Source organism: Alligator mississippiensis, chromosome 2 (genome assembly GCF_030867095.1).
Source record: "Alligator mississippiensis isolate rAllMis1 chromosome 2, rAllMis1, whole genome shotgun sequence".
Lineage (NCBI taxonomy): Eukaryota > Metazoa > Chordata > Crocodylia > Alligatoridae > Alligator > Alligator mississippiensis.
Window position 1 is genome coordinate 149257397 of NC_081825.1, and position 26792 is coordinate 149284188.

Genomic DNA, 26792 nt, shown 5'->3' on the forward strand with positions numbered 1-26792 from the left:
GCTTATTTTGTATATCTAATTTTTTGTTGTTTTGTTTTTGTTATCCCCTTTACTGGGGAATGAGATAAACATATATATATATATATATATATATATATATATATATATATATAATGTCAGTTATTAAAAACAAAAGATTAATGCGTGGTTGTGATATTTGTGCCAATAGATTTGCCATGACCAAAAAAAAAAATGTAAGTAATTTTATAAAAATATAACATGATCAACTGGCTAGTTTGGGACTTTTCTCTTTTGAGATACATATATAAAATATCCTGGTTATGTTGGAGTGTCAGGCCCATTCTACCCACATAAAATAATGGTACATGTTCCAAAGTCCGAAAGAAGATGATCTCATTAAAGAATCTTTACCTCATGTGTACGGAGATTGCTTGGCCCCTCAAAAGCTCAGAACCCAGCTGCAGGTGCTCAGCTGCTAATAGTCTTCCTGGCTGAGAGACTAGCAACCAGCTGGATCTGATACCAATTCATAAGGAAGGAGCCATAAAGAGAGTTGCAAAATTCTACAAGGGGAGTGCAAAGGAAGGAGAGGATAAGTGGTGGTGCTGGGGAAAGGCACAGACCCAGACAGATTCATCTCTTATTACCTGAAGGAAGACAGCTGCATGTTTGTTTGTACTTTCATTAGCTTATTAGCTGTGGGTTCAAAGCTGTTTCTGGAAGAAATAAAAAATGTTGCATCCTGGAAAGCAGAACTCATTCCCCTATCTAAAAGAAAAATGGTAGGTTATCTGCTCAGACCACTGCATTTTTTTCCCCCAGAGTAATTTTTCTCCCATCCTAGTTCAGTTTTTCAACAAATAAAAAATAAACATTAAAAAATATATCTGGATGAAATACGTGAAAAGGGATGGTTGAATGGGAAATGCTTCATATGGTCTCTGTCTGTGATTTTAACTAAAAACTTTTGTCCATAAGGTCTGTAAAAGAAATGAACTCAAGCTGGCCATAAAAAACTAAGAAACTGTGAGCCTAATTGAAAACCTATTGTTAGAATGAGGCTGGATGCAATTATCTGCTCTGGACTGACAGAGCAGAGCAGTGCCACTGTGTCTGAGCAGAAATGCAGCTTAGTGCTTTCTGGCTCACAAGACCCCCTGTAGCCTCCTCCACACCGCCCCCCCCCCCCCCCCCCCAGCCACATGCTGCCTCTGTCCTGTCTGCTGTCAGCTGCTATACTGTCTGCTCACCTTGAGGGCAGGCAGGGCCAAGTATCCCCAGGCAGTCTGAGGCACTGGGCAGGACAGAAACAGGTGTGGTGGAGACAGGACAGAGCTGTAAAGTGGGGAGAGGTGGTAGGTAGGGGTTCATGCTGGAGTGGGAGGAGTGGGGCTGATGGGGGTAAAGTTGTGGAGTGGGCTGGGGTGAGGGCAGCATGGTGCAGGGTGCAGTTGTGGGGGCATTAGGCTGTAGGCATGAGGCAGGTTTCTGTTTTCTCAGGTTTCTTTTTGCCAGGTTTCTGGGTGACAGGTCAAGCCAGATTTAGGAAGTTGATGTTAAATCCCCAAGTTTGAAGTCAGCCCTTGTTACTGCCATGCAGGGCATGGCAGAGTAATTACTTAATTATATAATTATAAAATAATTATATTTACATTTTGTTTACAAAATGTTTGGTTGTTAGTAAAAAGTGTGTGGATAGTCAGTTAAAAAAAGAGTGGGTTAGCTGTCTGGTATTTCTTTCAGATGTGCTGTCATGTATTTGAAGGCCTCCCCAGAGAACAAGTATAACAAGTCCCAACCTCACACTTGCTCTGTTACCAAAGAACAGTGCCATTATCAGCTTGGAATTAAGTCCTTTCTCAAATGAAATACATGGTGCTCTTGGCTCGTTTGGAGCCAGCATAGCAATGTTGGATTGAATACTCCCTGAGTAAAAAAAGCAGTCCTCTGCAGGTGGTCCAATTACTTCTGCCCCAGGTTCTTAAGATTTGGGTAAGTGGTACATGAAATCTCATGTGGGCCGTTTGTATTAGGAGTAACTTTACTCTCCCATTTACATTGGTTAAATGGAAGGAGAAAATACTGGTAGGTTATTTTGGCAATTATTTCTTTGCTTCTATTCATTTTATTTTTTTAAATTCATTTGTCCCTTTAAAATAGCCCTTTAAACATAAGAACCCACCTCTCCCATTCCACCTCACAAATAAAATCCCATTTTATAGCTATTGTTCAGTTTTTAAATCTCTGTCAGGGGGAGGGCTGAAAAATATGGCAAATCAAATAAATCAATGGGAATGCTTAACAAGGCAAATTACAATGTATAATTTTGCATATAATCTTATAGGAGGAGAGCAAAAGAATACATGCCACCACCACTTTTGCTCTGCCTGAGTCTATTACCAAGGAACTATTTTGTGAGTAACAAGATGTGATTACTGTGGAGGAGAGTTTCTAGTCTGACAGTAGATCAGACTTCTAGTGAATAGGATGCCACATAATGTGTGCCTTACTTGATATTAATGTTTTTGAGTGGTTGTGTGGTTTGGATACTCCACTGGGAGTTGGGAACGTGAATCCTATGCACTCTACTGACCTTCTAAATGACTCTGGCCACACTTCTTTGTGCCTTTGTTTTCCTCACTCAGCCTTTGTCCATCTTGTCTAAAAAGATGGCAAGTTCTCTTCAGAACAGTGGCTGACTGCTGTTTTGAATATATACAGCACATAGCACAGGGGGTAGATCCTAAACACTACTATGATACAGCTGATAGTAATATCACTCGAGAAGGAATGGACTTGAGGGAAGACAGTACATCAAATAATCCACACTGCGCTCTGCTTTCAAAGAGTTGTTTTTATTTCCAGTCACATACATAGCTTTATTGATTCACACACAGGAATTTTAAAATGTTGAATGTCTTTTTGTGCGTGTGTATGCAAGTCATTTCCTGAAGTAATTATACTTTTTCTGAAAAGTCTGGTGCTGTTTGAAGCTGAAGTTTGGAGTGGGGAAGGGAGTCAGACTTTTACACCTCACTGCTGTAGAGGAACCGTGCATGTACCTCCTTCGCACACCAGAACAAAATCAGTCACAAACAGTACAATAAAAGACCATATGAGCTTTTATTTATTCATTTATTTTACATAAAGGAACTACATCTAGTCTCAGCAGTTGAACATTTCCCTCTTCCTCCTCCTTAACTGTTCAATGTCTGTAACATTCTGGCCCTGGCCCTGCCCTTTCCCACATCATTTGGCCAAAATTCCTGTTGTGAAGTGTAGCAGGAATATTGCCTAGCTAAGGAATGCAGTGTTGGGCTCATGTTATTGTTGTTTAAATGAGAATACAGTCATCAGTTCAGTGCAGCAGCAATGGCTGCAATTCACATAAGAGTCTTGCTTTCTAAACAAGTCCCAAACCCTATTTGGCATCCATAAATGAGAACAGGAGAAGAACATAATGCATTGTTTGCCAGCCTACACTGCTCCTACAGTACTTGATTTTGAGCTTGTAGGGAGACTTAATTCTAGGAGAAAGAGAATGTGAAAGAAAAAAGGTTGTGCTGCACACTTTCTTACCTTAATATTAGTTTAAAATCCTCTTTCTTCACTGTTAAATCCTACAGATCTGAAGGAATAGAATTTGGTTTTCTCCCTCTCCCCACCCCAGTCTTGGAAGCTGCCTACTTCAGTCTTCTATATTTTTGTCTTTATCAGTAAGTTAAATTTCTAGGAGTTGTTTAAAATGTGGCCTTGATAGGCCTAAGGGAGAATTGTGTACACAAAGCAAAGCCTCACACTGAAAGCCTGTCAGAAAATAAATATCTTATTTCAAATTGCTGTATATGTCATGTAACACAAATCAAATTGTATGGTTATAACTCCAGAAAGTAGAATCAAAGCCCAACCAAATAGGTTTTGTTATCAAGATGATGTTCAGAAGCACACTGCAGCAAAAAGAAAAACCAACACAACCCCTGACCTCCCGCCCCCCAAAACCTAATTCCTTTGGACTCTGGAAGGAGTAAGTGACACAGTCCACTCTGTCCTTTGAATGCTGGTTTGGCCTTGTATAGTGACACTGTGCAGGAACTCATTGGCCATTTCTGTGACAGACTGCCCCCCAACCCTTCCTTTATTGAAGGATGGCAAATATCTAGCAAAAGAGCTGCACATCATTAGGTAAAATAGTACATCCTTGCATAGGCTCTTCAAAGCCTTATTCTCCAGCTAAGGAATCCCACTTGATGTCCCAATTGCTATGGAATCCCACTTAGTGTCTGGGCTATAATTTGAAATTTAATTTTTTTTTTGCAAGTCTTTGCCTACAGTAAAGCTGCTAAACAGTTACAACTGTATAAAATTATTTGCTTCTGACATGACTGTCAGGAGCATCAGTTCCCAATGCTAAACACAGCATGGCTTATAAAATCGGAGTTGTTCCAATAGGCCAATCAGGCCATATATTCATTAAATTCTGTTAATCACATAGATTGGATGAAATTATTGTTCCATAATCTTAGCAACCAACATTGTTTTCTGTTATAGTTTTAAAAAGCAAAAACCCTTTCGTTCTTTCATGAAGACTTAAGCAATAGCAGTAAAGGAACTATGCTGGATCACTTATTAGGATTGAAACAGTTGTGCTCCTTGAAAGATAAAAGGACTAAGTCTAATGCCCTAAAATTATGGTTCTATAATGCTAACCATATAATGCTAACCATATAATGCATTCTGCCTTTAAAAAAATTCAGTAGTTCCAAAATGCTGTCCAGTGAAATTTGTGCAAAAAGACTCAGTCTGAGACCCCCCCCCCCCCCCACCCCACCAACATGTTAAGCCTGATTCTGCACTGTTCCCTTGATACAAGTGCTGGTACCTTTCAGCACTGTTATACGTGTAAAACATGCCCCAAGTAAGGGAGTGAGTTACACTAATTTTTACACATTAACAACTGCTCAAGGTTCCTGGCATTAGAGCCTCAGGGTCAACTGAGACACATTATTCATTTATTTGAGAGTGATTTTTTGCCAGGTCTTTGGCTAATAGTTTCAATATGGTTTCATATAATTAATTTGCATTTCTGTGTCCTTTAAACAATGATATGGGTTCTGTAGTGGCACATGATACATGTTGTATGCTATATTCAACGTAAGAGGCAACTGATATTTGGAAAAATGCACATGCGTGTTTGTTGCTTAAAAGGTCTATCTTGAGGTCTTACAAAGAAAAAATTTGGTCTGAAAAATAATTTACATTCACTTTAAAGAATTAATTGTAAATTTTCTTCCATTAGTTATGTTGCCTGAATACAATCCAACTTACTCTATTATTCTGTACAAACATAAGATTTACTCTGTTAAGTGGCTGTCAATGGAAATGTTTATTCCTTAGGTGGACCGCACTTTATAATACACATTTATTAATTCCTCAGAGGGATCATACAACATAGCGGCAGCATGAATTTTATTCGCTTATCGGAAGTGTGCTATAAATAATATATCATGGATTTGTATATAATCACAATTCTAAAAGAAAACCTTCTGATATGAAAATAATATACTTCTTTAATTGGTAAGAATTGTCTTAATTGTGCTGTTCAGTTTTAAAATGAATCTCACTGACCTTACGTTTATTTATTGTATAACTGATATGTCCTTTATTAGGACATACGTTACGTTTATTTATTGTATAACTGATAATTCAGTAATGAATTCAGTATATATAAGTCAGTAATGAATATATGAATATATGAATATATGTAATATATTCAGTAATGAATATATGAATATATGAATATGTCCCTTATTCAGTTATACTGTATAACTGATATGTCCCTTAATAGGGTTGTGCTTAAAAGTGAAGTCTATGACAGAGCCCTATGAAATTACCTGATGAATAGACTAGCATTATCCTTCTGTAGCTGAGCCCTGCACAGAGGACCACACTGAGTCCTTAAAATGAAAATAGGTGATAAACCAAAAGTGATTTGAACTACTCATAAAAATCAATAAGTGTATTAGAGAAGCATTTAATGTATGTCAAGGTAATCTGCACCCCTTGTCATAAGCTCCTTGGACCTGACTGCCATACTTGTGTATAAGTGATGACTTCCAGAAGGTGGTTGTAATTTGAATGGACCAGCTCAGCCCCTCTGTAGCTTGGCGTCGTGGAGGACAGCCAGTGTAGGATATTTCTAAGTTCCAAGGAAGATGTCACTACATCCAAGATACAGTTTCATTCCATTGTAAAATCAGTTATTCTCAAAAAGTATGGTCTTCTGAAACTGCATGTCCTATGTGAAACCACAGCGACTATGAGATTGGCATGGACCCAGAACCTTTAAACTCTGTGAATTATTTTGGGAAACAAAGACATCAGCTGTGAAGTTATTCTTTCTTAAAAGATCCCTCTCTCAAGTCTGTGCTACCTTCACAAGCTAACACAGTAGTGTGGTCGGGCATAGAGAGGATAGATGCAGGGATTGGAATCCATTAAATGGATGAATTACTTGCTTGTCTTTGGAAAGTAGGCTATGTGCTAAATGTACTCTTAATCTGCCTCAGCAGATTCCATCAAATAAACAATCCTCAATTGTTTACTCTGCCAAGGCTCACTGAGGAGTAGATTGTACTTTGTTTCATGTACAGTATTATAACTTTCACTGACCTTTAAACCAAACACAATACAAGGAGGAAAGAAACAAAGAAAACAAACAGAAAACTATCTGTAAGGCAACCTTTGTAGATCCACTTGAAATAATTTATCCTCAGTAAATTACAGCCAATAGTCTGTTATCTAATAACTGAACTGCCTGAAAGAGCAATGTAAAGAGTTTCATTTCCATCCCAACCCCTTACCTGATGTAAGATTGCCTTGAAATAAGGTCTCACATTTATCAAGGTCTGTACCACCCTAAGAAAACCTATCATATACACGTTTCCATATTTACCACAAGATTAAACCATTGCAGATCAAAATAAAATACTTACAAAATCATTGTGGAGTTTTAGTCATGACTCTGGATGTTTGTCACTGGGACTCAATGTAAATGTACAATGCCTGAGAAACCTGTTTCCCAGTGATATGCCTCCAATGGCCCATTTGAGGGGTTGTCATGGTTCTCTGTCCCACATGGTCTCTTTATGTCTAACAGAAACATTTTGGGGATTTTTATTTTAAGGAAGGCAACATTAGTGAAGCTGTAGAAATGTGCTTAGTCCAAAAATGTGTCACTGCCTTAAATGTCCATGAGCATAAAAACACTGTCCAATGTAAACCATCTTGGATAAGAAAAGATCTGTTCATTGGCTGGAGCAATGAATTTGACTTTCAGTGAAGGTTTCTGAACATTGTGGCATTTAGATGAGGCCTTTCAGCCAGCTGCGCCTTAACACACATAGGGTCATCTGTGTCACGAGTTTTGCCTGTCAGCAGCTTGAGCTGCAGTTCCCCCCAAACCCCTGCACTGATTTTCTTGAAACTTGGCAGACTTCTTGGCCTCACCAGGGGCTATCACCCCTGCAGTTTTCACCCCCCTGTGTGACACAAGTTTTCTTTCACAAATTTGGGGTGCAGTTTCCCCTGAACCCCTGCACCGATCTTCTTGAAACTTGGCAGACTTCATGCTCCCAGAAGGGGCTACTATCCCTGCAAATTTCATTCAAGTCAGACAAAACACAACACAGTTATAGCTATTTCATTGATTCCCCATTATACCCTGTGGCTGGATCTCCGAAGCGGCTCCGAAGCTTTTCCGGAGCGCTTCAAAAGCTCTGAACCACTTCAGAAAACCTAACAAAGCCAGTGCTTCAATCCAGACATGCTGCTTCGGACACCATCTGAAGCACGGTCCGAGGCCTTGCACAGCCCTATTAGCCAGGCTTGGCACAAAGTCCACTCGCTGTCTGATCTTTATGAGTCAGTCACAATGATAACACTTGTCTCTTGTAAATGGACAACCTGAGCTTTACAATGAAGGTAATTCCTTTTTTTGTTTGTTTGTTTTTTTGTTACAATCAATGCAAAGAAAAGCCTCCCTTTGCAAAAATAAATTAAAGCAAAATGGTTATACCACCAGACCAAAGAAACAAAAGTCTAAGTGAAGGAGTCTATTATTCCTCATAGCTAAATGAGGAAGATTTAGCTTTCCCATGAAGATGAATATGCATTATGAAAGATGAGTCATCATCTTGCAGGTCCCAGTTGAGACCCATGGTATATTAGAGCTCAGAATTTGTTTAAAGTTAAGTCTACATCTTGGGCCTGGTTTTGGTGATGCATCAGTCACATGGACTCCTCTCTCAAACTGTTTGCCCGTTTTAGCTAGGGACAGAAGTGACACAAACTAGTTTAAGTGATGAGAAACTGGTTTAAACCTGTAACAGAACAGAAAGCTCAGTGCCAGTTTCAAAATGGCTAAAACTGGTTAAAGATAAACCTGATTGAATATAGCATTAGATTTAACTGACTTGGGTCAAACTGGTTTCTGAAACTTCTGTCCCAGATCCCTGGTTCAAGCTAAATCAGAGTCCCCCAGCATTACAGCATGCTTCCCAGCCCTAGGCTAGCTGGGTTGTCTGCTCCAGAGAGCAAGGCGGGCCCCACCCCTCTGCTCCCTAGCTGGCTCACAAGGGGTGGGGAGGGGGAGGCAAGCCTGGCTGGAGATGGGTGGGACTCTAGGGCCAGGGGATGAGGGGTGTTAAACAACCCTTCTCCTGCTCAAACTTACTGCTGGCTGCAAATGTGGACTATAAATTCCAGAGGCACCTGGAAGCAGGAAGAAGTGATGAGTAACCCTGTAGAGTCCTGCTGCTGTAATTCTGGATTACAGCAGAGACCCCAGAGACCTCGGGGGTCACAGGAAGACGACATGAACACACAGCCAGAGAGCCGTGCTCTAGCACACCCCCAGCTTCTGGCCTGACCCACTGCAGGCATGTGGCTGGATTTCCTGAATCAAAGGTAACTGTCTGTTTACTTCTGCTTCTATTTAAATTATGCAGTTTATACTAACCTGCAGAGACTGGATCAGTTCAGCCTCAGGCTTTTTGACTGTCTGTACCAAGACATTAAGATAACATTCCTTTCCATTCCCCTTGCCCCAGTCACCACTCTTAGAAGATTTTAGTTAAATCTGCAGTGTCTAGAAAATAGCCACCTGCTCCCCCTACCATCTTCCGTGTTTGGAGCCTAAAATTCAAATCCAGCTTTCACTGTCCCTGCATATTACAGTGGTTTGGATTAAGTGCAGAGCTATCAGCTGTGCATGCCATAATTTCAGTGTGTCTAAGCAAGCACAAGAAGCCAGGTGAATTCCTTGCTAGTCAATGATTTACAAAGTTCAAGTTGCTTCTGTCCCTTAGATTCTGGCAGGCACAGAAGGAATATAATTGGTCTAATCTGGTTGGATTTCTTTAAACCCCTCTCCCCGCAACCACCCATGATTGCATTTTGTTATTACTCTTAAAGACTTGGTCTTAAAGACTTGGTCTTACAGACTTTCCATTTAAAATTGGTGCACATAGTTGCTCATTTACAGGCTATGAGAAAAAAAATTAACTTTCTCTACAATACCCTTCAACTTTGTGTTCAGGGCTTCTGGAAACCAGGCCCCTAAATGATTAACAGCTCCATGCTTCTTTTTCTTTTCTTTTTTTTTTTATTTTATTTATTTAAAGGGATGTAACACTTCCCCAGTGTTAATCTTCTTCACTCAAGAAGATTAATTTTTCATGGCCATTTCTAAGAATATAGCCAAAGAGAAATACCTTAACTCTCACTCAACCTTACATAAAAAATGTGTGAATCTCCTGGGCAATAAAGCTGCTACACAGTGCTCTGGCACTATAAAGATAAATTAAGATGAAGGAATTGATTTCATAGATTGTCCACTGACTTCTGTGCCCCCTCTGCCCACATTTTCTGGAATATACTTTTCCACCCAGTTTTCATAAGGTTCAAGGAAAAGGAACAAGAAAACAGAGGGTAGAATGAGCTTACTGTGTGTCTCTTACTGTGCCTCTTCTTGCACACCCATCTACATATAAAGCAAACAGGATTCCAGAATATAACTATCTTAAATAATAAGGCTGCTACTTTGAACACAACCAGAATGTTACTTCCTAGAACAGTCAGAACATTTCATGCTAGACATAAAGGCATTTCTACAAGATCACATACATCATAGGTGAAATTAATCTCTGTGCAGAAGGGTTTGCACAAGCTTATCCAACAACTTAATGACCCTCTTAACTGGTTAAAATAGAGCTTGAATGGTACCCAAGCCTCCTGTAGGTCCTCCCTATAATAAAAGAAGTGCAGTTTACCTATTAACACAGTGGTTCATTTACTCAGAGTCCATTTTGGACTCTAGACACCCCTCCATAACGTTTGGGAATTGACTGACAACTTATTTCAGAAACTAATTTATATACTGTAGTGCTTACCTCATTACACAGGGTCTAGGCAGTAAGGGTAGAAGATTGGCTAGGCAGTAACAAGCCTGAGCCTGGATCATCTGCTTCACATATCTACTTAGGTCCATTTACCTCTCTTATCTCCTCGTATATCGCAGCACCCTTCAAAGGAGCTGCCAGCACCGCTGAGTTCCCTGGTACCCTGGTTGAGAATCACTGCATTAATTACAGCCTCTTTATAGGTAAGAAGGCTTCAGTATTGTAAAGCTCAAAGGTACACTGCAATGTACACTCATAGCGGTGCAATTTGTAAAGTATTTCATTCAAATCTTGCTCGTACATGACATTGAGCACTCATTGCATTCATTGAAAGTTAATGTGCAAAAGAAACACCTAAGAGGCCACCAAGATCTATGTTGTTTCTCTACTGTGGTTTGCTATTTATCTGGACTAGGCATAAAATTAAAACAAACAAACAAACCTTTAAGTTACTAAAGCAAGGCCACCAGTGAAAAGTACCTTCCCAAGGAAAATGCCGAGAGGATTTCCCTTCTGGCACAAGAGGAAAAAAAAGAAGGTTTCTCTTCTGCTTTTTTTAATAACTCAAACAGAAATGAGTCCAGTGACTCAACATTAAACCACAAAATGTTGACAAATGATGCTAAGGCCCCAACATTCCCCTCACAACATAGACTGGGAACAAAGGAAGATAAAAAGAAAACAGTTTAAGATGAAAACAAAATGGAAACATATTCAGTTCCTTTAAAAGACATTACTTCTGTTCATCCATGCTGACTGGCTCTGGCTATCCTTTCCATCTAAGGCCCTAAAACAAGGTTGGACATTTCTCATCTTCCAGTCTTGATGCTGAACTGTTGGTTGGTTCTCTGTGCTTTTTAAAATTACTTTTATCAACACTGATGTTACTGTCCTTGTCATTGTTAGTTATATTTTGAAGTCCAATTGTGCAGAAGTACAGGCAGGTGCAATTTAGGTCTTATTATTACCTGATAGACATGACAAGGTGAACAGTTGGTCTTGCTAATTAGGTTTTGGAGATTGGTTTTTGTTCTTGTTGCTGTAATATACTGGCCATAAGTCCCACTTACTCAATTTACTAAATATACATGAATACCTATAGACACTAATGCCTCTTGTACTTTCATCTGTTGTACATTGTTCAGTACATGACTGAAAGTCAGAGGTCAACCACATTTAAGCATCCAGTGGCCTGCTGTAAAAAAGATCTAACAGAAAGAGTGTGTGTGATTACTTAATATTAGTTACAGAGCGGGAAATCCATACGGCTATTTCGATTGTAAATATCTTTCCTTCCAGAAGAAAAGAATGGCCCTGTTCAGTGGAAATTAGCAAAAGAAAACAGGTTCCCATATCTAAAACAATATATAAGTTGGGAATAGACTTCTTTCCCAAAGAGGCCATCATTGTTGAGTATGTGCACCCTCAGCTAGAAAAGGCATCTCAGCTGATGTTTTCTACATTTCTTTAGCAGACTCAAGCCTTCTTTAAAGCCTTACCCTGTCATTTGTCAGAAATGAAATACAAATAATTCAGCTCTTACAATCAATACTTTAAAAAAAACAACAAAACCAAAAAAAAATCAGATCTTACTGATAAGTCCCTAATATATCATGTGGATTCCACTGAATTCCACTGGACAGGGCTATTTTCCAAATTGTCAATATAGACAACATATTAAGATGTTTACAGCATTTTTTTTCTAATTAAGATATTACACGCCTCTGGAATATTTAATTCCCCTACACAATATTTTTGTTAGCTGCTAAAGATAAAATACGAGGGGTAAAAGAATCAGTTTTTTAGCCTGCATTATGTCAAAATCTTTTTTTAAATCGGTATAAATTCAAGCAAGCTCAACCTTCAGTTTCTTGAAGATGCATTTTTTATTTGTCATATTATGTCATTTTTTCTGCATTGAGAAACATGGATTAAATATTAGTAAATCAGGAATTTAGCAAATCACACACATGCACACAAATACACACACACAAACACACAGAAAAAAAATTGCCCAGCTAAACTTAAAATTAAAATAAGCAATTAACCTAGACTTGTGTTTGCCCTACTACTAAAAGAAAAAATTAACCTGCTGCCCTGTAGGTTTTAATGTTGTCTTTATCTCCCAAGAAGCAATGAGTAGTAAAACTTGGTGGAAAATGTTTTTTTCTAGTTTTATGAGTATTTTTAAGATCATGAAAATTTTCCCACCCTGGACTGGATGAAAAATTGTAATTGAAAAAAAAAAGAAAAGAAAAAGCCATGGGTTAAGGATCCAAAAATACTTGGATTAGCTCAATCAATGAAACTAAACATCATTTCAACTTTTCCTTCAGAAATATTATTACGCTTCTTTAGTATAAAGTAGCTAAAATTTAAAATGAGAATTTCTTTTCAAATAAAAAAATAAAAGCCTTTCATTTTACAAATTACAATTTCAGAATGTTTTAAATTTCAGAACTGCTTCAACTTTTTTTCAAATTGGCCTATTTTCCTAAATTAAGCTTTTTTTTTTTTTAAACATTTGGTTTAAAAAAAAAATCTATGTCTTTTCATTAGAAAAATGCTATGTTGGATAATTCCTGATCAGATCCATTGTATGGTATTGCTTTGGATTATAGTTAGCTAAGTGGAAATATTACAAAGATCCAAAAGGCACTGACATATGTATATTTTCTTAAGTAAGCATCATTGAAAAACTTGATGGTGAAACCAATCATGTGGATGTCATCTTTTGTTTATAAATTTAGCAAAATGGCACCAGTGAAGCCCCACCTGATTTAGCTGATGTTGCCACCTCTTGGAGTAACAAATGTATAGAAAAATTGAGGTAAACATTAAAAAAAAAAAAAAACTAAGAAAAACTTCAGTAAATTAGGGATGTGTTAAGAACTCATTAGGTTTTTCACTGCTTTTTTCACCAAACCTAGATTTACTCCAATTTAAACTCTTTTGTATTTAAGCTTGTGGCCTACTTTTATATTGTATGTTCCCTGGACTGATTCCAAACAGCAGCGGGAATCAGACATCAGTAAGTGAAGACCTTAAAATAAATATTTAATTCTCTAAAAACGTATTCAATTTTTCATAGAACATACCCAGAGAATGCTGAAAAAGTTGCTCCTATTTAGTTTAGTTGCTCCTATTTAGTTTAGTAGATATACCAACAGCTATAGATAATTTGGGTCCAGAACCTTTCCATTTTCAAAAAAGTGTCTTGAGGCAAACTCAACAAGGAAACCTATCCATCTGTCAGAAACATTGGTACCTTTTCTATAGGATTCTGATACCATCCAGAAACTTAGCAGATGTTCTACCTGAGAATGAAATAATTGCTTGTCAGGTTCTTCAGTCACTTCTCTCCTTTCTATCTGTTTACTCAATTGAGTGTTCAGAACAAGGATTAACAATAAAAAAAATTAAGTTCTGTTCCTCACTCAGCTAATGGCCAGCTATCTAATTCAGGTAAAGCCACTTAATGGCTAGATCCCAAAAAGGGGGCTTAGGCACTTAAGTTGCTCTTTAGGCGAAACGTCCACAGAAGTCAGTTTTCAGCAGAAACTTAGGTCTTGTAGAATTTCTTGTAGCATGCATGATGGGCATGCTTATCCAGTTACTGCAAGAGAAATTCTATGAGACCTAAGTTTCTGCTGAAACCTGATTCTATGTCTACAACTGCATGTTTGGGAATACCACCATCTTTGCTCACCTGAGCATGCATGTGCTTAAGCAGTTTGGGATTGACAGGCAGCCCTGAGACTCTAAGAGCCCATTAGTAGGTGCAATGCTGGAGGGTGTTGAGTATTTCCTAGGAAATGGGAGATTGGCTCCTGGCTTTGAGGGATACATATTTTTTAGCCAATGACCCTTAACATGAACTGTTCTAGCAGCAGGGGCCAGAACCTTGGACTCCTGCCATCTAGGCGAGTGCCTCTTTACCATGCTAATGAGGTCAGCACCCCCTTCCCCCACCCATCAAGCAAACAGTACTGTGGCTTTATACTGAGCTTGCTACATGCCCTCTGAATGGTCTTGATGGCAGTGCCTCCTTTGTCAGAAACTTAACCTCCCAGCTCACTTGAGTTTGTATAGATTCTAGTATCTACAGTCTCCCTGCAACTAGTTCTGGTTCCTTTCCTGCTGAGTGACTTGGTGATTTGGATCATTCTTGGTAGGTCTTTCAGTCTCCCCATTCACTCTATAGGAAATCATTGCTCCTACGCTGTCCTGGAACTCACCCTTAAGTGGAAGACCCTACAGGTGCTTAGGGTAAGATTTGTCGAGGTATTTAGGCATCTAAGATAGGCACCTGAAATGCTTCACAGAAAGGTCTGAGGTGGCTCACTTATTAGTTTCAGTAGACCTAAGCACCTAGGAACTTTTAGAAACCTCACTAAGTAACTATCTGATTGTTTAAGTGCCTAAATACTAGGAAAAAAATCTGATACTAAGCTACCACATCTTTCATTTTCTGCATCTATACAATTGTGATACTACCACTCACAGCTGCAAAGCACTTGGAGAACCTCAAATGAAAGGTTTTTATTAACATTTGTTTTATTAAAAACAGATTGTTTTGAAAGAACACTGGCAAGAAAAAAGAATAAGCACATTCATCATTTCATGCTGGCTAGATAATTGAAGAAAAGAGTTTGAAGACAGATGCCTGGAACTTCTAAGACTTGTGTAAGACTGTGTGTTAGTTACTATTGTTTGTACATGTATTTCTATAGGTGACATACTGACAGCACCAATTTCCAGATCCTGAGCAACAGTACTGCTCTGGCAGGAGCAGAACCACCAACTACTATTGCTCATGTGGTGATGGCTTTGTTCTGGTTTCCAGTATGGACAGATTTGCATCTCCCCAGAGAGCAGAACTGCTCATAAAGGAGAATGATACATCTAAAGTCTAAAAGCAATGTAATAATTGTTGTCTTAGAGCCTACTTCTGCAAAAACATTCCAGTATATGCTTAAATCCATCCCAGTTCCAGAAAGGACTAAAGCACACAGTAAGCCATGTAAGTTGTATGACTTCAATGAAACCTAGGCAATGCTGAAACCAGGCTCTATTGAAATCATCCTCCCCCCCACCCTCCCTTTTCCCTTCAGATTCATATAGTGCCAACAACTGGAACATCTTATATGGTGACTGGACATAAACATAAACCCATGGAGGAGTGAACAGTTAAAATAAATTATGCTGGTTTTAAAAGATGGAGCACAAAAGTCTCCTATTCCACGGGTTTTCAACCTTTTTGGATCAATGTACCCCCAGCAGCTGGATGCAGAGCTATATACCCCTGGCAGCCGGACACGGAGCAGGGAGTGGGATGGCATGTATCCAGACATGGAGTGGGGGAGCACAGCCAAATGCAGAGTGGGTGGGAGATGGCAGACTGGAGCAGCTGAACGTGGAGTGGTGGCAATCACCACATGTGAGCTTCCCTTGCCCCCAGCCCCTGGCCAGGAGCAGCAGCAGCACGGGATCATGTGTGATGGTGCTCCGTCCCCACCCACCTGTGCATACCTGTTAGAGCCTTCTCAAGTACTCCCAGGGTATGTGTACCCCCAGTTGACAACCCCTCTCCTTTGCCATAAATAACTTTGTTGTTTGAATGCCTCATTGCTTCCGCCTTTCTAGCAATTAACATTAGCAACAAAACGCTATGACTGGTATTTAAGTCTCCAAATCTATAATGTGTTTGCAATTGCATGAATCTAATTATCTGTCACTCCAAGAGGCTCAGCCTGTGTCTGGTTGAGATGATACCCAAAATGGTACTCATCGAAGAGTTAAAAAGTAGATACTAATTTTCTGCGTTTTACTTTTGTTAATGTATGACAGCTGAAACCTGGACCTGATAACCATTTATTATTGCTAAGAAATCACCCTCACTATTATTGCCTTTGTGTCACCCACACTGTCTTTAAAAACTCTCATAAGCATTGGCTTTGAACTGATGCTGGGTTTGGATTACATTGCTAAACATGGACTTGATGTTTCATGGCTTTAAAAGAATATTGCTAAATGTATTTTATTCCACTGTCTTATAGTTATTGCTTTCACAATTACTGCTCTGAGGTTTAGAAAGCGTTTTACATAATTTTATTTTCAATATATGAAAATAAGATTTCATTGAGGGAAAAAAAGCCACCAAAAATATACCTGGGGAAAATTATTTTTTACTTGCAGACCGCTCTAAGATACCTACTCTGGGATTATGTTACAGTTATTTAACTTTATTCTAATTTTACTTCCTTGAGGAGAATTTTTATTGCTTGAACAAAACCTCACTTGATATGCAGATATGCTTTCCCAATTTAAGTATTACAGGTTTGTTAGTCGTCCAATATTAATAGGTGATATTCAAGGGAGCTGCAAACCATCCAAATGTAAACTAACCTGTTTAGATTAGCTCTTCCTATTATTTACAGGAGGCATAAAACCATGAACAATGTAATTTCACGTTACATGGTTAGAAGGAAATATCTAAAGCCCAGAATCCTGACTAAATTCCCACTCAGTCAATTACAACTCTTCCACCTAAAACTCTCCTTGCTTTTTCATCTGGAAACCTTGTTCTTTACTTACCACCACCTGAAGTGGTGTTATATACTTTCAAAATTCCAGACTCAACCCAGCAAGTTTCAACTGTTCTTATCTGTCAACATCCAATTGATATTTACTCATTATTATCTTCAAAATATGCAAAGCTGCCTATGGCCCTGATTATTATGCTCTCAGCCCACCTTCTGCCTGTTAATAGGCTTTGCTTTAATTTTAAAATATGTCAGTGTTTGGTCATTCATTTTACTGGTCTGGTATGTATAGCCTAGTTCTAAAGCATTTTGGGGGAATTAGATAATTCATCACAAGGAACAAAAATAGCTGGAATCAGTTAGAGAGTCAGTGCTTTTCAAGTAGTGGAGTTCCTGCATGGGAGATTATTTAAAAAAAAAACAAATTCCATTTCAATAATAAAAAATTAATAAATAAAACCTAGATGAAGTGAATAGGCTGCAAATGTCCTTTCTTTGTCATACTGACTTGCTGAGGGCCTAATAAAAAAATGCTTACATGACTGATCCTATCCATCTTCCCTTTATTCTCTAAAGCAAACATACACGCATTCTAGTGGATAATCATTAGCCAATCTGTAAGCTAAAAAACAAAACTCACTGCATCACAATCTCTATGGGAAGTTTTCTGCTAAAGCAAATCCTTGTAGTCTTAAATTAATTGAGAAACACTTCCATCCTCAACCTCAACATCTCCCAAAGACAGAAGTGCTTCCTTTTAACCTGGTCTTGGCTCAGCATCTCTCCTCTAAAAATCAAAGCCATAAATGTCAGTACCCAAAATGAAAGCACGTGTTCTTGTGAAGCTCCATTGCATACATTCTCCGTACACATTGGGATTCTTTAAAAATTAAGAGATGTCAACTGAAATTTGGGTGCTGTATCTTCAAGGGTCTGAGGAATCTTCAGCTTGATTTTGTTATTCTCACTTCTACAAATCTTACAAGATTTAAACTAATCAGTGAACAAATGGAACAGATTATATACTGGAAATATATTACAGATGCATGCATGTAGATCAGATGAAATGGGCCATTGAGTTCAAGTGTAGTGTACACTGTGTACATATAAACGTGTGTGTATATAGATACACAGCTGCACATACTGTTGATCTTACCTTTGTGTTTCTGTGTATAAGTGCTGTACGTAGGCTGAGAACAGTGTGTGTGTATCTATAACTATCTAGTTAGGCAGAAGTTGATAAAGCAGAGAGGAAATAAAGTTAGATACACACACATAAATATTGAGTGACTACTGCACACCTTGTCATGCCAGTGTGGAAAAGGGACAGTTGCAGGTTGCTGGTTTTGCAGCCATTAATTTTACACTTTATGAAAAAAAAAGGCTTCTTTAATTCCATTTTTTTTTCTTGCAGTAAGCATCATTGGAAGAAGACCAAAACAGAGCAACTAGAAGTTAAATATACACTTGAGCATTACATAATTTTGTAGGAGAAGCAGGCTGAAAAGAGTATTGTTTCATTTAAATCTTTTATATTTTATTTCTCTTTCTTTCCATCTTTTAATTCTTGTTATTTTCCTCCTAAATTATATCATCTTCTGAAGAATGTTGGGTTTCGCAGGCAGGCGGCTAGTCACCTGCAACAACCAAGGGGTCCTGCAGAAGCTTCCAAGCTGCTATCAGTATCAGATGCCAGGGTCTGGTCGGTGGACATGGAGGAGATGTCATTGACAGAGGAGGATGGAGGGAGGCTTTCGCTGCTGTTCACTGCTGCACCTGTGCTAAGAAAATGAACACCAACGTGATTAAACCTGAAACACAAGGACTCCCTGCAGCATAAAAACAAATAGCACGTTTTCTGTGGCAACAGGTGTTTGGACCTTTTTAGCTGTGGTCAGTCAATAGGAAATAAGCCAGCTGTTATCTGTAGGGCTTTAAAATGAAATGCTTTCTTCTTCAGGTCTGAGAAAAAAGGAGGCAAAATGAAAAATTAAAAAGAGTCTGCAGTGCTGTGAAACTAGATAAGGGAGGAATTCCCAGGGCAAATCACACAAGAAAGGATACCTTGATGAGACTCAACAACACATGCAAAGTCCTGCCCTTGGGATGGGATTATTGCATAAACACAGGCAGACAAGGGAAATGATTGACTAAACTTCAGCACTGCAGAAAAGGACCTTGATGTTTCAAGAGCACAGATGGTGTGCTCTTGTTGCTAAAAAACCCAACAGCTGTCTTTTGGCTTTTGCATTAACAGAATGTCACTTAAAAATCAAGGGAAGTTATTTTTCTACTCTATTCAGCACTGTCCGCTTTTGTGCCCCACACTTAAATAAGGATGTGCACAGTTGGAAAGAATCCATATCAGAGCAATAAGAATGATTAGGAGCCTGGGGGAAGTTTGAAAGATCTAGGGTGATATAGTCTGGAGGTGAGAAGATTGAGACAGTATTTGATAACAGTCTTCAAATACCTAAAATGCAATTATAGAAAGAATGGAAATGGGCTTTTGTCCATCACCATACGGTAAGAAAGGAGCAATGGCTTCAGCAAAGGCAATTTAGTATGGGGAATAGGAGGAACTTTCTGACTATGAGGGTGGACAGTCTTTGGAACAGGCTACCGAGAGAAACTGTGGAATCTCTATTCTTGGAAGCTTTCAAGACCAGATTGGACACTTGATAAGAATGGTTTAGAAAGGGATGAGCCTGCTTTGAGCAAGTGGGCTGGATTAGATAACCTCATTAGGTTTCTGCTAGTGATATTTTCCTATGATTCTGTGATGCTTTGTTTAGTGGAAGATCAAGACCTTTCAAAAGAGAAGTGGGCCATTTATTGTGTAAAAAAGGATTATCTGGAGTCAAAGTCAATATCAGTGTTCAGTCCTTGGTGTCCAGTCATCCTATGAATCTTAGCTCCCAACCTCAACATAAATTTCATAGACATTAGGGCTGGAAGGGCCCTCGGGAGAGCATCAAGTCCAGCCCCCTGCCCCAAGGGTAGGAAGTCAGCTAGGGTAAAAGGATAAGCATCTAAACTCTTCTTAAAGGAGTCCAGAGTAGGTGCTTGCACTACCTTTGGAGGGAGCCTATTCCAGGATTTGGGGGCTTGTACAGTAAAGAACTTTTTCCTTATGTCCAACCTAAAACTGTCTTGCATGAGTTTGTGAGCACTGGACCCTGTCATCCCTTGGGGTGCTCTGGTGAACAGACATTCCCCCAGATCCTGATGCACACCCCTGATGTACTTACAGGCTGCCACCAGGTTACCCATGAGCCTGCACTTCTCCAGGCTGGAGTCCCATTGCTCTCAGCCTCTCTTCATAAGGCCTTTTTACAGGAATTCATGATCCTGTCCTCTGATCAGGCGCATGGCTCTCCTCTGGACTGTCAAGCGTCTCCACATCCTTCTTGAATTGTGGAGCCCAAACATTTGAAGGTGCTTTGTAATTTTCCCTCGAGTATGAGAATAGCAATGTCTGAAAGTGGCTGCTTGGTGAAAAATGTAAAATGTTCTTCTACATGTGTTCATCTGTCTTTAATTTTTTTCCTGTAATCATAGAGTCTGGTATATAGCTATATTCAAGTTTCACTGATAATAATTTCCATGAGAGGATCTGGTGCACTGGATATATGCAATGTTTGTTAATGGTGGACACATCTACACTTGGTATTATTGTGCCTGAATGAACTGCGGAGCTTATTGCTCTGTAGTTTATTGCTCCTGGGCATGCTGTTTGAATGTGCACCTGGGAGCAATTAACTCCAAAATAATAAACTGCAATTTATTCAGGTACAGCCCATGGAGCCAGGATGGAGCAGCCACAGCTCCCAGGGAACTCCCGGGGTCAACACACTGGGGCACACAAAGTTTTTTAGTCCACAGCAGGATGTTAGTTAAATTAGCTGCAGGGTAAATTCATTTTTTTCTGTCATAAATGGGGCGTATGCTTTGATGCCAAGATATTTACTGCACAATGAATTAAGCAACTGTAATTAGTAAACGTCTCATGTACACACACCCAGTGAGGGGAAAACGCAACTGCAAAGAAATAGCAGTTTTTGTGCTTACAAGAAGGAGGGTATAGATAATTTTCTTAACTTTTTTAGGAAATGGAGGAGCAAAGCAAATTTGAAATAACAAAAATTGTTTACAATAGGTTAAATAAAACAAGGTGATCCTTCAGGAGTTTTCCAAAGTATCAGAGATAGGGAACTGATACCAGATTAAATCTAATGTAGGGAACAGCAAGATTGTTCAGTTTAGAAAGGGCAATCTGATCTATTCATACATAGTGATAGCTTAATGAATTGCAGCATTTCCAGCAGATATATCTAGGTGTTTTAGTTCACTGGAAACATCTGTTCTTCTTCAATGTGCTTAAAAATAAATTTTAAAAAAGGATTATATTAAAAAGAAAAAGAATAAGATCGGTGGTATGCCCTATAATAGACTATTCAATTCTGATCCAAACTGACATAGCAGGAATTGGACATTCAGACACTGGCAAAGGAAATGATCTGAGAAAAAGAAAGGCTTCCATATGCAAATAAACCAATAAGAATAGAAATCTTTTCCTTAGAGAAAAGTAAGAAATGGCATGACAGATGTATATAAAACAATGAGCGGTACAAAAAAAGTCACTTATGTGACATATAGGCCCCTGTGCAAATAACTTCATTACATGACATCTTTCATCTTTTAAGAGGGAAGAAATGTAGCACTGTGTGAAAAGAATAACTTATAAAAAATAACACATAATTAAGTTGTGGTATTCAAATTATAAATGGGGAGCGAGGGAGTGAGGAGACATTTTCGGAATTCCAAAACAAAACATATGCATGAATATCAAGTAAATAATTATAAATAATTATATTGGAGAAGCTGCAATTGTCTCAGCCATGTATCCTGTCCTCAGCCAGGTTTTGCACTACCACAGACATCTGTGTGCCTGGGAGGCAACTGCACTCAGAAATGGGACAGCTCTCCCCACCTTGTGGAGATTAGTGCCATTTTTCTAGTACTAGCAAATGACACGTTAGACAAATTTAATGTGCACTAATTGACACTGATGCTTTACTGTGTGGTAGACTAGGCTAATGCACAGTAAATCATCTTGTATAGATGCACCCACTGAGCATTGAGTTCAAGTTTCAGCAGAATACAAATAGGTTGTAATGAGCCATAAAACCACTAACTAACACTGCTACTAATCACCCTGCATTTTTACAGGTAATAAATTTCCTCTCCCTTCTTGAATATTTTGACTCTTCCATTAGCTAGCTGCCTAGTCTATCATACTACCTGTTCAGACCTCTTCACTTCAAGCTCAAAACCCTCCTCCTGCTCTCCAAGGAGACTGCTTGTATTTACATGGATTCTTCTTTCTGTTATATAGTTCAGCCAGTGTCTCCTTCTCTAGACCTGAGGACTGTTACTTGACATCAGAAAGCTTGTCAAAGAGCCCTCCTAACCATATAGATTGTTCAATTAAATATAACCCAAAAAAATCCTTACCTATTATCCACATCCTGAACCATCATGGCTACAACACTCCAACACTTCTATATCCTTATATTCATTCTCAAATTTTTGGTTCCTAATGTGATTGTGAACCATTGCCTGTACCCAAAACACAAAACTAAAACAATCCCCACCTGCAAAACATAACATTTCATGCAGCCCTTTATTTATGAGCAAAACATAGATCTGGCCATGTTAACAGCTGCTGTCACACAGTGTGTGACAAGGACAGCAGTTGCCTCCGAGGTACAAAACCAATGGTGGTCCTATGGGTGTTACAGCAAACTGTGTGACCTGGAAGATTGTAGCAGTTGCAGATGTTAAATTTGCACCACAGTTTATCTAGATCTGATTGTCTTCTGTCCTTGCAGGACAGTTCTACGAAGCTGCATCCTAGAATATGAAAACTTTATGCCTGAGGCTCTATGTCACATTCCATAGTCTGGAATGTGTCACATTCCACAGCCAGAGATTCTGTTTATAACCAGACAGTGATTTCTCCAATGTTGTTTCCCAATTGTTTCCTTCTAGTGAGCTGCATAGCTGTCTAGAAATGAGTGGACTTCAAATTCCTTCAGCCACCACTGGAAACGTCTATTTGACCCTTTCTTCTTTTCTTTTACATATGAATGTGAGGCCATAGAACAGGATGCAAGAAAAGAACTGATACAAGGTTACCAGCAGAAATTGCTATTTTTTTTTTAGCCCTGAGTCTAAGAAGACATCAAAGTCTATCAGACTTAAGCATCGTTTTCTGAGTGTATAAGCATATTATATGCAAGAGTATTAAAAATTTCCTTTTGCCTCGACTCACAGTGAAATCCAATTCACCTTTGAGATCACACACACACACACACACACACATGCACTTATTATTATTATAGCAATTATTGTTTCTGCTCACAGGGATAGAGAAAATCCCAAATGTAGACCTCTGTTTACAAACTGATCTTTTGCATGAAGGGAAAATCAGATCTGCCTGGTCAATTCTCCATCTCTGCACAAAAACTCAAATCAAACAAGCATCAATATAACGAGCACCTATTATCTCTTTGTTAATAGTGTTATGAAGTGAGGAGTGGAACTACTAAGCCTGTGGACCAATCATTATGTTAATCATTAGTGAATAGATTAAGATTAGTTTACATAATCATTCAGGTTTTGTTGGATGGAAACACATTTTGCTTAACAATCTTTGCAGTTTTCTACTTAAGAAGTTCTTTTATTAGCATGCTGAGCTGTATGCGCAACGTAACCACCACAGGCTTGTGGGTATAAGAATAGAAGTATCTTATTCGCAAACTTTAGATCTTAAAATATCATCCCTGCTGTATATTGTAGGCATCAAATTAAAGAAGTAAGGAAAATACTGTGACAGTTCCTTACTTGTAATTCACATTCCCCTATCCCTGCTTAGTTCAAGGGTCAGTGTTTAGAATGTACCAGGAAAACATATCACCTATTTCAGGTTTCATGGCATGAAAACCTTTAGAACATTTTCACTGTAGCTTGGGGAGGCAGTTACCAAATTCTAGGATTTTCACAGAGCTATAGAATTTAAGGTAACAAAAGAAAGGGGAGGAGAATGACTAAAAATGGCATGTGCTTTATTTTAGCTTATCTTGAGTGGGATAGAGTCTGCTGTGCCTTAAAGAGAATGGTTTTAATGTATTGAATAAGGGAATCCTTTGTAGGTTCGAGTCCCCTCTTACAGCACTTCAAGAAATATTTTTCATGCTTGGATTTTCAGAAGAAATTTAATGTAAAGAGAAGAGGAGATTAAGAAGAAAAGCAAGCCACAGACTAAGCAGAAAGGGCTTTGCTTCACAGCAATGTAAGAGACATTTATGTGGTTTTTATTTGTTACTAGAAGAAAAAAAGAACACAAGACACCTTATGAGTTGGGTTTCCCTCCCTCAGTTGTAGCTTCAGTGTGTTGGGAGGGATGCAGACTGCAGGCAGGAAAAAATCCAAGTACATTTTTTTTTTTAATCAGAATGAATTAATTTGCCAAAGTTAAAAAGTGTCATTTAACCCGTTGAATGTTAAGTGAATTCCTGTAAAAAAACAAAATTTCAGGACCTGCCTGGTCCCCTTCCAATTTGTTTACTGTGCTCCTGAGCAGCATGTTTGTCTGGCTGCAGGGCAGCACCATACCTAAACTCCTGGCAGCACTGGGCTAACTTTTAGTATCAGGCCCCCCATCACCAAAGATAATGATAATAATAATTTTTAAATTACCATTTTCAGGCACCCTTTCTGTCTGGTCCCCGCTGCTGGGGAATGACAGCTTCCAGGGTTCATGATACCATAATTCCCCAAGGAAACTGCCTTATAGTCAGGACTGAACTGCCTCATAGTCCAGGTGCCTATACATGGGCAGGATGCCTGTCAGAGCAGACTTGATTGAATCTGCTGCAGCATAATGATGCACATGCCAAAGGATGGGAATGAGGGAATTTTTTAAATATTAGGAGGGAGGGTGGGAAGATCTCACAGTGTAGAGCCAGCTGGTGCAAAGAAATGAGTTCCCCAAAGGAAAAAAAATATAGAGTCAACATTTGCACTAAGCCTACACACTCTAAGCTATAAACAAATCTCCTCATACTCACAAAACCCCATATTCATACAGGGAAACAAACATCTGCAAATGCAATTGCTGCTGATTTTGCAAAGGAAAACATGTTTTTCCCCACATAAGCAAACCAAATTAAAACACAAAGAACCAATTTTTACATCTTAGAACCAAATTAAAACTGAATCTCAAAGGCCAAGTTCTTCGCACTGCTCCTTTCTAGCAGAAAGGAGAGACTGCCTGGGAGCTGGGTACAGCTGGGGAGCTGGGAACTGGTTCTCTACTCCAGCTTCAGTGGTACCACAGATTAGTCACAGGTGTGTTTAAAAGGGAGACGAACACTGTTGGGCTGAAGGCAGTGAATATTCTGTACATATACGTACCCAGAATCATGGGTATGCACATTATTGAAGGTATTTTGGAATTACAATTTTTAGACCCCAATAAACAAATAAGCAATTTCCACTTCTAATTTTGAGCTAGGTTTCAGCTACAGCCAAAATACACCTGGCCAAACTGGGTACAGGCTGGGGGAAAAGATTTACTCATCTTCAGCACAGGCTTGAGACTCATAGCTAGCCATGACTCAGCTAGCCATAAGCATATCAACTTATTTACTGGTTGACACGAGTCAGAAGATTTCATTTATGTATAAGGAAAGGAACAAAATCATTCAAACAGTAGGAAACTATCTTTTTTTTTTTTTTTTTTTTGAGAGAGAGAGAGAGAGAGAGAGAGAGAGAGAGAGAGAGAGACTACTTGTATTTGTCAGTCACTCTCCAGCCACTTCTGAGGAGCATATGTTCTTTGAGAAAGATCACGGCAAAGCAGCCAAACAGTCCCCAGGTACAAACTGTCTGCTAGGGAAACACAATGTAAGTAGATTTTTTCTGAAATGCAAACATTTCAGTGATATACAAAACATCTGGATATATTTGTAAGACAGAAGTGCTCACTGATCCCAAAGCACAGCCAGGGGAAGACTATTTAAAAAAGTAAGCCTGCAACCTGTGACTGATTGCAAATTTATGCATAAAGATAATGTTTTTGACTTTCAGTGTGCCCAAGCCGAAAATTCTACATTTATATTAGGTTCCTGACAGTTTAAGGCACCATAAGCTGCAATCCCAACAATCACAACTGTGTACATTGCAGGACATGCGATTTTGGGATGGGATTAGGGCCTATTGTGCCCTGCTTGTCATGATCCAAGATTCTTCCTGCACTAGCAGAATAAACCCAGGTGTCAATAATCAACTGGGGGCCAGGGACCCAACTGGGATCTGAAACTGGCCCCTGGCAGATCCCTGATGCCAGCCAACAATCAGCTGATTATCAAAACCCCAGCTGAGTTTTTAACTTTGCCTCAGGCATGAGGACCCCAGGATCAGGCTGCTGTAGTCAAATCCCTGAGTACACTGGGACTTTTAAAACCCTATGTGCCACTTAGCTGTGCAGAGTACATGGTTATAACTCAGCTCTGACTCTCAGCTGCCACAACCCAATTCCAGGGTCCCTGTGCACCAGGAAGCTAGGATCAGACTATGGCAGCCTGATCCTTAGGTCCCTGTGAGATGGGGCTGAGTTAAAACCCTGAGTTAAAATCCATCTTAGTGGCACATGGGGTTTTAAAGGTCCCAGTACCCAGGGACCCTAGAATCCATCTGCCAGGACACCTGTTTCTTGGGCCCTGGAGCTATCCCATGCTGGATCCTGACATTCAGCTAAATG

At 39.1% G+C, this 26792-nt stretch overlaps 1 protein-coding gene and 1 long non-coding RNA gene across 10 annotated transcripts in view; one reads left to right on the forward strand and one right to left on the reverse strand.

Annotated features, from left to right (window-relative positions):
* Window positions 1-8678: 8678 nt before the first annotated feature.
* LOC109283338 (uncharacterized) lies at window positions 8679-18658 on the forward strand. Its single transcript, XR_002090454.2, has 3 exons — window positions 8679-8925; window positions 14989-15104; window positions 18568-18658. It is a non-coding gene; the product is annotated as an uncharacterized LOC109283338 (long non-coding RNA).
* MAPK10 (mitogen-activated protein kinase 10) overlaps window positions 18337-26792 on the reverse strand; it is a 510659-nt gene continuing 502203 nt past the window's right edge. For all 9 annotated transcript variants that reach the window (XM_019488162.2, XM_019488168.2, XM_059722260.1 and 6 more), the window contains one exon: window positions 18337-18739. In XM_019488162.2, the coding sequence (XP_019343707.1) occupies window positions 18597-18739 (143 nt within the window). In that variant the 3' untranslated portion in view covers window positions 18337-18596. The remainder of the gene's footprint in view (window positions 18740-26792) is intronic.